This window comes from Dipteris shenzhenensis, chromosome 33 (assembly GCF_047967505.1).
Source record: "Dipteris shenzhenensis isolate YYH24624 ecotype China chromosome 33, Dip_SZ_1.0, whole genome shotgun sequence".
Classification (NCBI taxonomy): domain Eukaryota; kingdom Viridiplantae; phylum Streptophyta; class Polypodiopsida; order Gleicheniales; family Dipteridaceae; genus Dipteris; species Dipteris shenzhenensis.
Genome location: NC_141628.1, coordinates 39,570,903 through 39,585,276, shown reverse-complemented (window position 1 = coordinate 39,585,276; position 14,374 = coordinate 39,570,903). Strand labels below are relative to the sequence as shown.

The 14,374-nt window shown below is 41.9% G+C and overlaps 1 protein-coding gene across 2 annotated transcripts; it reads left to right on the top strand.

Annotated features, from left to right (window-relative positions):
* Positions 1-5,029: 5,029 nt before the first annotated feature.
* Positions 5,030-9,485, top strand: LOC147880100 (uncharacterized). Of its 2 annotated transcripts, none has more exons than XM_087371850.1 (6): positions 5,030-5,244; positions 6,443-6,577; positions 6,687-6,863; positions 8,170-8,268; positions 8,350-8,595; positions 8,894-9,485. In XM_087371850.1, the coding sequence occupies exons 2-6, from the start codon at positions 6,521-6,523 to the stop codon at positions 9,158-9,160; spliced, it is 846 nt and encodes a 281-aa protein (XP_087227976.1). In that variant the 5' UTR covers positions 5,030-5,244; positions 6,443-6,520; the 3' UTR covers positions 9,161-9,485. The 2 variants fall into 2 exon arrangements, with proteins under 2 accessions (XP_087227976.1, XP_087227975.1); XM_087371849.1 differs by having other exon boundaries at positions 5,242-5,274; positions 6,687-6,896.
* Positions 9,486-14,374: the final 4,889 nt, after the last annotated feature.

Sequence of the window (14,374 nt, the reverse complement as noted above, 5' to 3'; positions counted from 1 at the left end):
CCATTTTACAATGCCGGCTGGCAGTATGAAGCATTACCACCTCAACTTGAGCACAATGTGAGCACAAATTCAGACTTCTAGTAGTATCCAAGCCATATGAGACAATGTGCAGAATGGGCCAATGTTTCCAGGGCCTAGTCAATGACGATACTAAGATCCATAGGGATAGAATCCATATTCATTTGATCCAAAACCTAATGATCTCTAGGGCCACCGAGCAGTTACTCTTCTAGCCCAAGTGTGATACATGGAGCATCACAATGTGATCCTTCCCAACTTGCTGGCACGAGTGTACAAGCCCCAAGAGACTAATTGAGCAGAGGATTTGTACGCGGAAATGTTAAAAATGTGTGGCAAACCACAGTTTAAGATCGACAAATCCATCTTCTTCATGCAGATCATTCACCACCTATTGTAGGATCTATTGCTCCTCAATGACTTCAGAGATGCCGCCAAGGACATATGTTTGCTATCACCTCCAGTTCCCACATGGCCCACCCCTACAAATCCCTCTCCATCCCCAAAGAAGAAAACGCAAGGCCAAACCATCCACCAAGTCGAAGACTCACAAGCAGAGGTGGAGGCAAAGGGAAAGGTTGACCAAGAAACACTAAAAAAATAGATAGAAAAATAGTCGAGGTCACAAGCCTGAAAGCCATCAAAATAGCAACGGAGCTCCAAGCCAAGCTCTAAGACACAGAGGTGGCTCTGGCCATAGAAAGTTCATGGGAGGAGTCTATGATTGTGAAATATGAGGCACTCCAACACCAAGCAACCCTTGATCGACAGCAACACAAAATGGTTCAATCACAATCTGGAGTTTGAAACTTAACTGACACAACCGACCACCTAGATGGAGCAACTTCATGTTCTCCTGCGCCAACTCCATGATCAAAATATCTAGCTTCAAGAGCAATTGCAGGCAAAACTCCTTCCCCCATGCCCTCAGCGTGATTGTGACGGGCTCCGCCAATGGCTCTTGTATGCATCCACACGTTCCACCTCATTTGCCTTCCCACCACGCATAGTTGAAGACATATTCAACTATTACTTTAACACACTCTCCTCTGCCGCCATACATCACCACATAACTTTTGAACACTCCTTGCCTTCTGGTTCCTTTGACCTTCTTCTCCACCACAATAGTGTACAAGCCTATCCAATAATAGCCATGTCCTACTTTCACAAAGAGATCATTCTTCAAGACAATTCTAATATCCTAACCCTAGATTACCACCCACATTGTATATAATTTTATGGCGTGGATTTGCATCCTACAAAATTCTTCCTTTTTCTCAATTAATATGCCTATGCTTGAGTTGCTAAAGCCTAGCACCTTGCAGGACATACGTTGCCCTCCACAGTCCTTGATTAGAGGTCTAGGATGGATGCAAATGTATGGTTGGAAAGATGCCAAGTATATCTTCCAACACCTCTCTATTAACAATAGCCAACTCTATCAACCCACATGTATTATTGCCCTATATAATAATAAATTGGAAGCCTTGTAGAAAATGATTCAAACGGGATTTAGCCAGTTTGATGATTCTCGTGTAGCTTACCCCATTAGTTTGCAAGAGGTAGATGCTGACATGGCATGCAAAATTTTTAATTCAACTTGACCCATTTCCCGCCACCACTGACCAAGGCACTGCACCCCTCACCAATCCCACTCCTACTACTACTGCTACTTCCGGTCCATCACAGCCCTCCACCTCATCGGATGATACTACCACACTCGTGCACACCACGATGATTGGGAGTCGGTTGGCCTGCAGGGTCTCAAAGACTTGGGCAATAAGACATGGTATGATATCCTTAAGCCCATGCTCTTCTCGAATGTCAAAGGCCCTTATGAGGAGGATGACAATGAGGAGGTTAGCGAGAACCCTCATGGAGAAGAATAATCTCTACCATAGGAGCCCCCGCTCGACCACAACACCTAGTACTAGGCGATCACATCGTCAAAGATATCTCAAGAATCGACGGGTGGCGGGTCAAACTCCAAAGCTTTCAGTTAAGCCGCAAAGATGTTATGGAGGTATGTGCTTTCATTGAGCTGCTCCAAAAAAGTTTTTGCAAGTGGCAAAGGGAAATCCTAGGCACACCCATGGAGGATACACCTACCAAGATTCCAATAAAGTGCCCGTGCCCAAAACAGACACAGAAAAGCTGGACTAAACCCCTAATCACGGCTTTGGTTTTGGCGACATGAGGCTTTTTGGCAGACATATTGTTAATGGGTGTAGACCAACGTGTTGACCCCACCTATATGTCCCCTATACGCCTTGTCGATGATGGTGGTCATGGAAGGACATATCATTATTGGGTGTAGATTGATGTGTTGACCCCACCTATATGTACCCTATACACCTTGTCGATGATGGTGTTCATGGAAGTATTTCAAAGCTATGAAGGCCTTCGACCCCAACATTGTATATAACTTTCTACGGCTCAATTTTCAAACGGTTGGTACCTTCTACGCACTTGCGGCATAGATGGAGGAGTTTAACACTACTTTTGTGAGATATCCAACAATAGTGGCTACTAGGCATTTCTTCTGCGTGCTCATGATTTTTCTTTATGGGACATTCCCACTCAAGAGCTCACCATCTAGGAAAATCTTCAGCCGGTAGGCAGCTGTGCTCAAAAATCATGTTCGACCTCAACACTGACCCTCCATTTTTGTAGGTTATCCGCCTCTATTTATGTGTGCATAATTTTCATTGTCATCACATTCAGACCTTTGAAGATGTGTTCAAGACACATTTTTGGAAGCCTCTCCATCCATTTTGCTGCAGCTCCCAAAGGCTCTTCGACCGCCACCGCATCATGAACAATGCCCCAAAATTTGACATCGTGCACTGAGTCCGATCCATGGATGGATCGTGAGATGGAAGGGGGCCATGTAAACCATGGTTAAATGTCTATGAAAGTGGTTGGATATGTTGCAAGATAGCATGGAGAAGAAAGAGAGAATGAGAGGAAGACAATATGAAATTTGCCTTGGAGCCATATGGGTCCAAGTGCTTTGTAAAAATGACAGAGAGAGAGAGTGGTGAGAAAAAATAGGGTTGACCCTCCCTTCAAAAGGTGGAATGTATAAAAGGCCAAATGGTTGACTTTGGTCTTCATTGTTGTATGCGCAAGTTTGGAATAAGAGCTCTTTCTTTCTCTTCAAGAGTGTTTTGAGTCTTCTCTTGTTTCCTTTGTAGAGCCCTTGTGTTTGCCACTTCATCCCCCTTCATTCCCATCTTCTCTTCCCTCCTCCCCTCTCTTCTTTCATTTCCCCTTCCTTTTTCCCCTCTCGTAGAAATACATTGCAACAATCCAGGAGTCTCGTGCGTGCATTGCTCCCACAAGGAATAGTAGGAGGAGAGGTCCCCTTAGCATTTAGGTTCAAGATCCCCACGACACGTGAGTCACCGTTGGATTACACATGTTGCATGACAAGTCCGTTATAATAAAGGTTAGTCTTTCCAAGAATGGGGAAGGCCTTGCCCTTCCAATACATGGAACTGGAGGTGTCAACAAGTGAAGTTGTCGTGATGTGTAAGGAGTAGAGTACGGCTTGGAGGAGACCCTGATGCTTGAGAAAATGGAGAGCAGACACCCATGAGCCATTTTCTCAAGCAAAAGGTTGATTGCAAGGCCCTCCCTTTTGTGACAGGTGTCGGTGTGGGCTACCACCTTAGCTTCTCAAACCATGATGGCAACTATTGAATCAAGGTGTGATGGACATGTAATTCAAGAAGCCACTTTCTTTTGTGAAAGTGATCATGTGCAAGTAAATGAGAGGAAGATTTAGCTAAGGTGATTTGATGAGAAGAGGAAGTGATGATGATCAGTGCTTGGATTTGATAGTTTATGTGATTTGTAAGAGGGTAAGGCTAAGGGGCTAATGTCATGGAGGGGAAAAAGAAGGGAAATAAGTGTTGCTTTTTTTTATGTATTCCCCTTGGAAGAGCATATTTTTTACCTTTTTTCCCTTTGTGCATGTATGACATAACAATCCAAGTGAAAATGACAAAGGGCTATAAAGAAATGCGACATCCATGGTAGAGAAGTGCCAACATCAATGATTCTCAAGGGTAGATATAAAATGCAATCGTTGACACAAGCATGGATATTATCATACTCTAAGCCCAACTCATGAATTTTACTTTTGGCCTCATCCTTTTTTTCCAATGTTTTCCTCCACAAAACCAGTGAGCTCTTGGGGTCAATGGTTTTGTGTGAAAAAGGACATTCTGAAGCATTTGAGGATTGAAAATGACATAAAATTGTCATTTTCATTATACATGATGTGGTTTTCCCCATAAAAGCATTTTCCCATCGTGCCATTAAGCCTTAAGAATGGGTTCTTTGGATGTTTTTCCCTTGGAAGAGCATACTTTGGAAGTTTTTTCGCTCGGTGCATGATATAAATGAGAGAGCTCTATAAAGAAATGTCATGTCAAGTAGAAAAGTGTCACATCAATGGTACTCAAGGGTGAGAGAAATAACATGATGTGCTATTTCCCGTGGTCCCCATTTACTGCCCACTATTTCCTCTCTATTTCAGATGGTGCATAGCATATTTTTCTCCCCTCCATCATGCATGACATAAGGGAGAAGGCCCTTCTATTCCTCCTTTTTTCCCAATGAATACCCTAATAGTCAACTAGGTTGGGAGAGAAAAAGATTGTACAAGGAATGGGCCGGGGAGCAAGTCTCCCCGGCCTATTCCCTCGGGCCTGAGGGAGGGTCGAGAACTGGAGCATGCATTCTGACATCGCCAAGTCATCATCACGCGGCCATGGTTCGGCCATTGTCCGAGTGCCAAACGTACCACGTGAACATCACCGTGTGCCATATCGAAATTTATCCAAGAGTGGGAGGTTGAAAATGGGCAGGCCATGTTGTCGACGAGGGATCGGACGGTGGAGATTGATCGATGACGGACGTGGAATCTTGACAAGTTAACGTGTAGTGAATGTTTCCATTTCCATGCAACGTCAAAGTTCTCCTCGTTTGTCGCCTGCACGTCGTCGCCTTCGTCGTCCTCGCATCCTACACTCCATCCATCCCTCGCCCAATTCCACCTTGTCTCCATCACTTTCTCGCGCTTCTCTTATTTGGGTTCCTCGCAAACTTTCTAATTGCCTTTGCCTCCACGTAATCTCATGCAGTAATCGACGCCCTGTCGCCGATTCGCTGCGCGTTATTTCTATGCGGCTTCATCTCCTTTACTTGCATCATCCGATACTTTCACAACGATCTACACTTTTAACAGTATGTGAAGTTTTTACCTGTTCATCTTCGCGTTATAACAGCATGACTCTCCAAGGTCCATCTCGCTAGACTCAGTACATACTTAAGAGCAGGTTGGGGCCCCTGCCCCCTTTTTAATTGTTTAGGCGGTCCCGGCCTAAGAACGAGACAGTCAATGCATCGTTCAGCATGCAGAACACTGCGTCAAGAGCGAAAACCAACCTGCTTTATGAATTTTGATAAAAGCGCAACATTGAACTACTCCACCTTCTTCATCTCCGAATTCGTTGACATATTCCACATATGTTTGCTATGTTAAGCTCGACAAATTCAAGAAGTTTGCCAAAAAGTAACCATCCTACAATTTAATATTCCTCCCTGAAAGTCATATATCTCAGCGATGAGATCTTCTATACCAGCCCATTACCTCTTGTGTTTCTTCCTTGCTTATTTTACATGGAGGGGTTGGAATTGGAGAAGCCCAAAGATATACATTAAATGTATTAAATATAAAAGTTCCGGCTTATTTTTTCTCAGTACGAACAAAGGCAAAGTAAGATGACGAATCCCTGTGAACCCAAGCACCCAAAGACTACAGCAATTAGGACTCATCTGTGAACAGCTTGGCAGGCCATTATGCTGTGAATGTGGATCTCAATCTAGGAGAATTAGATTTGTGGTTCCATGATCCTGTTTGACCAATACTAGATTGGTTAGGATCCCAAATGGGTGGGGACTTGGATATCATCTAAATTCTCCATGACGGGGGTGTGGCATTTTCTTTACCTTACTACTCCTTCGATAGAGGAGTGCTATATAGGGAAGATTTGGATGATACTTTATGGATTTTCCACATGTTTTTTGTGTTTTTAATAAAAATATCATACTGTTTTTAGGGACTTCCACTCGCCTCTCTCTCTCTCTCTCTCTTCTCTTCATGGTACAAACAAAGAGGGAGTGCTCTCTTTTTGGGATTTTCTCGAATTTGCATGAGTTGTTTTTAAAATCTATCCTGCTGGGTTAATTCTGGATTCTTCTTAGAGTAGGCACTTTCTCATACTAACCTCAGGCCTTTAAAATATTATATCTTTTACTCCGGAATAAAATGCAGTATTAATGTGCTTGTGTGTTGAAGAGACACTCAAATGAAAATCTTTGATTAGAGAATTTATGGTTCATGGTTTGGCAGGAAATTCATATGAACCAGAGTTGAGCAGTGTCATTATCTCATAATCAAGCCAAATTCTAGATATAAGAACTTGGAACCATGTTTTGGGGGAAGGGAGTTGATAAACATCAAACATCCGAACAGGAGCATTCTAAGGTGCAGTGTAAATTTTTTGCAATTGAATTCTTTTTCTGATATGCTTAGCAATGAGGAAAATTGGGTTGTGATTTAGAGTGGGGTCTTTACCCCTTTTTTAAACGCGCAGGTGCAGGAACTTCATATCGCAATAGGTCCTCTCCATGGTCGAGCACGCTTGTTTTGTTCGAATGCATGTTTGAGGAGATACTTGCGTGCTAGGAATTGGAGCGTTAACAAGGCCAAGACCATGCTGGAAGACACGTTAAAGTGGAGGGCATCATATAAACCTGAAGATATCAAATGGGTAACTAGCTCCATACGTGTTAATCCTTGCCATGTATGGCTCATACATACTATACTTTACTGAATTTTCAGGCAAAAAATTATGTGAGAGTTTAAAAATTGTGGTCCCAGTTTTCTTCAGTTTGCCTAGTCGGACTCTTACAATATTGTACTTGGGACGAAATGCATGTTATCTTTCCTGAAAAGACGAAGATGACTGATTTGACGTGATTGGACTTGTGCACACATCTCTCAATAGCTTTATTGTGTTTTCAAATATCTTATTTTCTTAGTACATGGAGCTCTTTTATATTGCTAATGTCCAGAGGAACAGGTTCTCCTCCAGTTCTGGGAAAGTGGCATCACTTAGAACCATGATCATTATTCTTTGAGTTTATTGACATTTGACCGTTTAGATCCTGTACCATTGCAAAGAGATGCACATTGAGCCTTAAGCTATGTTCTGGCTCAATCATCATGATGATTTCAATAACTGCTTTAAAAAAAATCAATATTGGTACTCTTGTTTTCGACTTATTATTTTCCGTATGCCATACGTGGTGATGTTTGAGTATGGGCGACATTCGAATTGTAATGCCATGGCCAATTTTTCATTTTCTGTAACTTTTAATTATGGGCCTTGTGCTTTTCAGAAAGCAAGGAGTTTTGAGTTCTTGAAGCTTTTATTGTGAACAGTTCCAGACGTATTGGTTTGTTGTGTACATAACTATTGTTAAATTTCTTATTTAGACAAAAAATATGTGCTTGTGCACAACAGACAGTGCATTCCTCACATCCTTGATTGTAAATCACTGGTTAGGTTTAACTCCTCAGATTATTGGATCGATGCTTCTATGGTGTTTAAGTGTGTAAATGCTATGTATTTATGTATTGGAAAAATGTTTCCAAGCTTAGTCTATTGAGGAACGACTAGAGTGACCTGGTCCTAGAATGTCTGGAGGGATCTTAAGTTCTTAGACTAAGTGTAGTGATCTTCTACTTCTGATCAAATTCTTCTGCATGCAAGGACAAGTTCTGTTTAGCGTACATCCATAGCTCTATACAAAAAACTCTTAAGCTGTACAATTTGGAATATGGTTTTGCTTGCTGAGCTGTACTTGTGCTTCAAAGCAAGGAAATGATTTTCAATTACTGACAGAGTGTTCAAAATTTGGGTGAGTATGGTGTCACATGGACACATATTTGTGCTTCAGCTGTATTCCTTGAACCTTATCTATGGAGCAGTAAATTATGCATTATATATTTTTGTTTAGCTCATCCACAAGATTATTTATATCTGCTTTCCATGGGTTATTTCATATTCACAGGAAGATGTGGCAGTAGAAGCCGAAACAGGGAAGATGTACAAAGCCAGTTTTGTTGATAAGCATGGTAGACCAGTCATTGTTATGACTCCAGGAAATCAGGTTCTCCTTCCTGCTCAAGTCAGGCAGTCCACCTAGGAAGGTTATTCATTCACATGACAGTTTTGAGAATTTTTGCAACAGAACACGGACTCCCATGATGGACAATTGCGACACCTGGTTTATACAATGGAGAATGCCACGCTTCACCTGCCTGTTGATCATGAACAGTTTGTTTGGATTATCAACTTTAAGGGTTGGTCAGTTACTAAAGCCACTCCTATCAGGACAGTTCGCGAGACGGCACACATATTACAAAATCACTATCCAGAGAGGCTAGCTTTGGGGATTATGCTAAATCCTCCAAAGGTATTTGAATACTTTTGGAAGGTAAGGTTTGTCGAGTGTTAATTTTCTTTCATGAGTTCCCTTTCCCAACCTTAGCATCTCTCCTTCAAAGGGGCCACATTGCATGAAACTGATATGAAAATAACAAGGCAAAGTGTTTCCATTTTCTATGATCTCGCCAGCCCACTCAGTGCTTTCATTTTTTTGGGCATTCAATCCATAGGACTCTGTGGTAAGATGTGGATAGCTTGTTGAAAATTGATGGAAAGTCAAAGAAGACGATTGTCTTATGGAAGTCCTGCTGATTGTTTACATTATCTGGATTGTCTCTGTTTTGTAGCTGTGGAAACCTTTCCTAGATCCAGCCACTTTCCAGAAAGCCAGATTTGTCTACACAAGCAATGCAAACAGTTTGAAAGTTTTGGAAGACATTTTTGATAACGCAAACATGAAGTTAGATTTTGAGGATCAGTATAATCACATAGAGTATAGCCAAAAAATGCATGAAGATGATACGAAAATGGCATTGTTGTGGGAACAGGCAGATACTTCTTCTGAGCATGTGATGAATGGTGGTTCCTTGACTGAAAGAACAGAAGACTTATAATCGCAACTTTTGGTGATGGTGGTGTCAGTGACTGCTCGTGTATATGCCAGAGGTGTGTTGCTTTGTGCACAGAGTTGTTACTCCTGCATAAAAGTTAAGACTGCAGATATTCTTGGTGAAATGCCAGATTTATGAACCCCAATCCAAAGAAGGGTCCGTGGGTTTTACCAAAATTCTTTTAGGATCTAAAGGTTGACCTTTGAGAACTCGTTCATAGGGATGGTTGTTGTTGTAGCTGCCACAAAATGGCATTTTGGCTTTTTACATTTTACAACTGTCTCCTTTGAATGAGGACAAGAATGTGAAGATGGCACCATTCAACCTAGTTCTGGCTTCTGAAATGGTCTCATTATTTTCTTTTAATATACTCTCAAAGAACAATTTTTCTTGAACATGGGATTCAGTCTAATTGTTAAACCATGGGATTCAGTCTAATCGTTAAACCATGGGATTCAGTCTAATTGTTAAACCATGGGGTTCAGGCTAAGTGCATTGTAAATGGATCTGTATACAAGAGTAACAAGTAACCCTACATTAGAGGACTCTCATTGAATGGGATTCTTGGCTCTCTGATCAAGTAGTCAAGGACTTAAATTGATTGTGCGTTGTTCAGTCCTAATGGTCATGCACACTTTATTTGATAGCAAACCAACAACTGGTGACGGTAGTTCAAGAAAGAATAGGTAACAAACAAAGATTAGGTTAAGACGCCTGCCATTACCTTGAAGTTCTCATTCCTACTTAGCATGCCCTTTGTCATGAATTTACAGTATTTTCCACATCATTGCACTAGAGATCCAAATGCCACTACATCTGTGGTACATGAGATGCAAGTACCCTTATCCATTGTATCCATTATCATGGTCATAATTATAGATTTCTTCTCTCTTTTTCAAGTTTCTCAGGCTGGTTGTGGTTAGGTGTAAAGTGACTTGCTTGCACCTTAAAAGAATGTACCACAGTCTCCTTCGGCACGAGGTAGCTGTTAGAGAATGAAGTTCATCTCCCCACATGTGATTACCCAAATGAGGAGGACGAGGGCAGTGTCAATTTCAGAGAGCAGGTTGACTCTTCCATATAGATGGCCCACCATAGGGCACACATGGGCTGCCACACGGGCATTGATGTGACCAGGTCTGTCATTATTGTGGACTGCGATCTGGGCAGTACTATGACCTGAGATGTGGGCAGAATATTTGGTCATGAAGGGGAGATCCATGTCAGGTTGGTTGGTTGTCTTGGAAGGGGGGTGAACAATCCATGTGGGACTGGTTAGTTCAAGGCCCTCTGTGGGCTGGTCTGGATTGGCCAAACAAGATTATCTATAGGCACAGTAGATGGACCCTGAATGGGGGCAGGTCTGGGGCACATAATCCATAGTTTAGGTCATCCAATTCACTGATCTGACCTGGTTGGGTTATCTAGGACCTTGTGGGTGGTCCTACAGATCTGGTTGAGGGTCTCCTGTAGGGCCAGGCAGCTGGAAACAAGGAGGGGTGAGTGAGCCCACCTCCACCCATAGATAGGTCCCTGTTGGACTATCATTCCCTCATACGTGTGGTGAGATGCCCCTATTTCAATGGAACGTGGATATACCAAGTGTTTCAATCTTATCTAATAGGATCTAAATCAACTGATGAGACATAACGTCTTGCAGCTAGATGTATCCAAGGCACGAACTTCGTCCCAGTTTGAGTGAGGTTTCCTTGTGTTCTCTTAAAGAGCACTTTCTCCTCAATCAAAATAGGCACATCAACCTCCACATCTCAAGTTCCATCAATCACATTCTTGGAAGTATAGCTAAAAACTATTTGTGATCCCACAAGAGGGATCAAGGTTATGTCACCTTAATGAGGCAAACCAGAGTTGCATTTCATGCTTAGAAACGATTTGCAGTCAAAAGATAGAGCTATGTTTCCTTTTACAACAACTAGAACTAGGAGTCCATGTATGGCTTTGTGCAGTTTAGTAAGGCCTAGCCATAGTGGTACATTTGATGGTCAATCACAGATGAAACTCAACAGCTCAGTACAATGGTATAGAGAGCATCAACCCACAGAACATCTTAGATGTGACTTTTACATGCACAGATGAGGAGGCCCGCACTTTGGGCCAGCCTCAAGTAAATACCTAGGCTATGTGAGGCCTAGGTGAGGACCTAGACCCATTCTCTTATGCTTAGTCATAGCACAATTGGCATAGGGCTCCATACAACAACTTCTGTAGTATTTGGACATCTTGTTACAGAGATACCAAGGATCACCCCCATTGACCCCCCCCTTCCAGTTTGTGTAAGGATGTTCCAAGAGACTTGTGGGTGCAGGTATCATTTTGTTCAAGGGAAAAATCAAGGTGTGAACCCAAGTTGTGACATCGATGTGCGAGATTATAGATAATACACATTATTGGACAAAGCTGATGTCGACAGCATACACTTCAAAACATAGAGAAAAGATTTATGAGAACCAGGCCTTCCCCATCCTTTGATGTAACACTTCTCTGCCCTTTCCAGCCGATCTCCAAGTGCAACAGACCCCAAGGGGCATTGCATTCAAGGTGTGATATTAAAACCCCTTCTTAGATATGGGGCTTGCATTTTCTTCCCCTTTATAGAAGTTGTGATTTTGTGAATTAGCAAACCCCCATGTATATTTCTGTGAATTTGTTGAATTAAGGTCCCCTTGTGTTGAAGTAATGCAGCCCCATTGGCCTGCTGGCTGGTGTGATGCCTGTTAGCAGCCTCCCCTTGGGGCTGTTTCTCCTTCTACTTCCCCACCCCTTTCTTCCCTTGACACTTCCCTTCCCTTCCTTGTTGTCTCTCTCCCTTTCCTCTTCCCAAACTCTCTTACCTTTTTCTTTTCCACCTCTTTTCTCCTCCTTTGCCTCTCCCCTTCCTTTCCTTTCCTCCCTCCCCTTTCCTTTCATATGAGGGATTATTGACCTAGTAGTAGATAGGTGTTTCTGTTTTTGGATCTGTCCAAAGGAGCTCAAATGGTAGCATCCTTGAATCCCTAATCCTATCATATTTCACTTTCACTTGAGGAAAAGAAACAAAAGGATGTAGTAAAGGAGGTCAATGACTGAGCAATCGGGCATCTGGTGGGTCTTGTGTCCATTTGTTGACAAGTGCTAGAATGGGTAAAGGCCATCCTTGCTTTGGATGGTGACTACATCTAGAAGGTTACAACATATGTATGTGGTGCCTTTGTTATCTAGATGTCCATCACTCAAGCGGCTCATACACTTCTTTAGATTCCTCTTATTTACCTTGAACCACACTTGGTTTTCTTCATACCTTGGTACCATGGCTTCATAGTGGATAGCGTGGAGATTCACCATCAGATCTCGAGATACTCAGTGACCTTGAGATTTCCAAGTATGCCACAAGAGTACAAGTGCATCCGACCCTGAGTAGATTTCGGGAGTTTTTGGAGTTCCCTAGGATGGCAACCTTAGTACTTACAAGTTCTTATGGATCATTAATGGGGATTCAAAGATCCAATTGTTTGTTATGAACCCTCTACTTTACCTGTTGGAGCATCAATGGAAACATGGTGTGGACACAAGATGAAGAAAAAAGCGTGTTTGTTCATATGAGAGATGGCCAATATATAGGCACTGGTTACACTCCATGTATGACATCATATGTGAGCTCAGTAGAGCATCTAGATCCACAAATTTCTCCCAGTATCTCTCAATCAGGTCCATGATTCTCTCAATCACACCTACTAGAACCTTCTATCACCTAACCTGGTCACACTAACCACCATGTGGTGACACACAAACTCACACAAACTTTGTACCCCTTGGTACACCCCATTACATCAATTTGTCCTTCATTACCCTCTTGTGTTTTCTTGGAGACCCTCTCTAGAGGACTACTACTCTACTGTGTGGAGGTAGAAAAACTTCTAGGGCAATGCCATTGTTGTATGGAGCAAGCTCCATCTAGCCAAGTCTTTGTGGGTCTCCTTGGGGTAAGGCCAAGTAGTGAGGTATCTGAAATAACACTCCTTAAAACTTACCTACATGTGCTTGCAATTCATTCAAGATGAAGCCTTATTAGACATTCTTCAAGGCAACTATAGGAGGCAACATAATAAATTCAAGTAGCTAAAGGAGAGTACAAACACATCCCTCATGTGTTGTTTGCTCAACCTTTAGAAACCTTTAGAAAGGTAGGTTATGTCTATTCTCCTAAATGTAGCACTTACAAAAGGAGAGATGTGTCCACACCAAGTCCAAGGCATCCATAATATTATCTTTGTCAATATATAAAGGCCTTGAGATTGTTTCTAAGCCATCATTCTATGCGAAACGTCTGTGGTGGTTGTTTTGATGTGGGAGCATCCATATTCTTTGTCAGTGTACTATAGTAGCCAATGACTCTCATAAATGGATCCTTTCATGTGCATGTTTGTTTAGTGAAGCTTACACCATTCCCATAAAAAATTGAGGCCTTTCAATGACTTGGCACATAATTTTTATTTTTCAAATACTTCAAACGCTTTCATGTGAATCCAACACTAGAATTGTGCCATTCCCATTGATATCTAGCTTTTAAGCATTTGCAACTTCTACCAATGGCTTGCGGCATGCTTTAGTAACATAAACAAATCCCCTTGATCTCCCCCTCTCATTTTCTACCCTGAGATGCTTGTACATATCATGTGTATCAATTGCATAGCACGGCATGCTTGTACTATCACATGTTTTAATAAAAGAAAACAATCCCTTTGACCTCTCTTCCTCATTTTTTGGTATAAGATTCTCATAAATATAATGTGTATCCATTGCATTACATGGCTGTACATCATACAATGGCATAGAGACTCATTTAGAAAAGAATTTAGCATCTCTTATGGCGATTAGTAAGTACCACCATTTTGAGATGCATATTCATTATGTGGTCGCAAACTACAAATTGCAAACTTCCTTGCATGGAGGTAGGAAATGGAAAATCCATCTAATGTTTATGATGAATGGAGAATCTATCTAATTTTACAAATTGGTTGATAATATCATTGACCAAGCTATAGCTTGGTGTTCCAACAAGGCCACGCTTGGTTGACGATATCATTCCTAAAATATTGCTTTGTCGTGTTAGTGCCCAAGCTGTAGTCTTGATTGATGATATCGTCCACCTAAAACTTGCTCAGTTGATGATATGATCAAGAAAGTAGTCACCTATTTGACAATCTTATGGCATCTTTT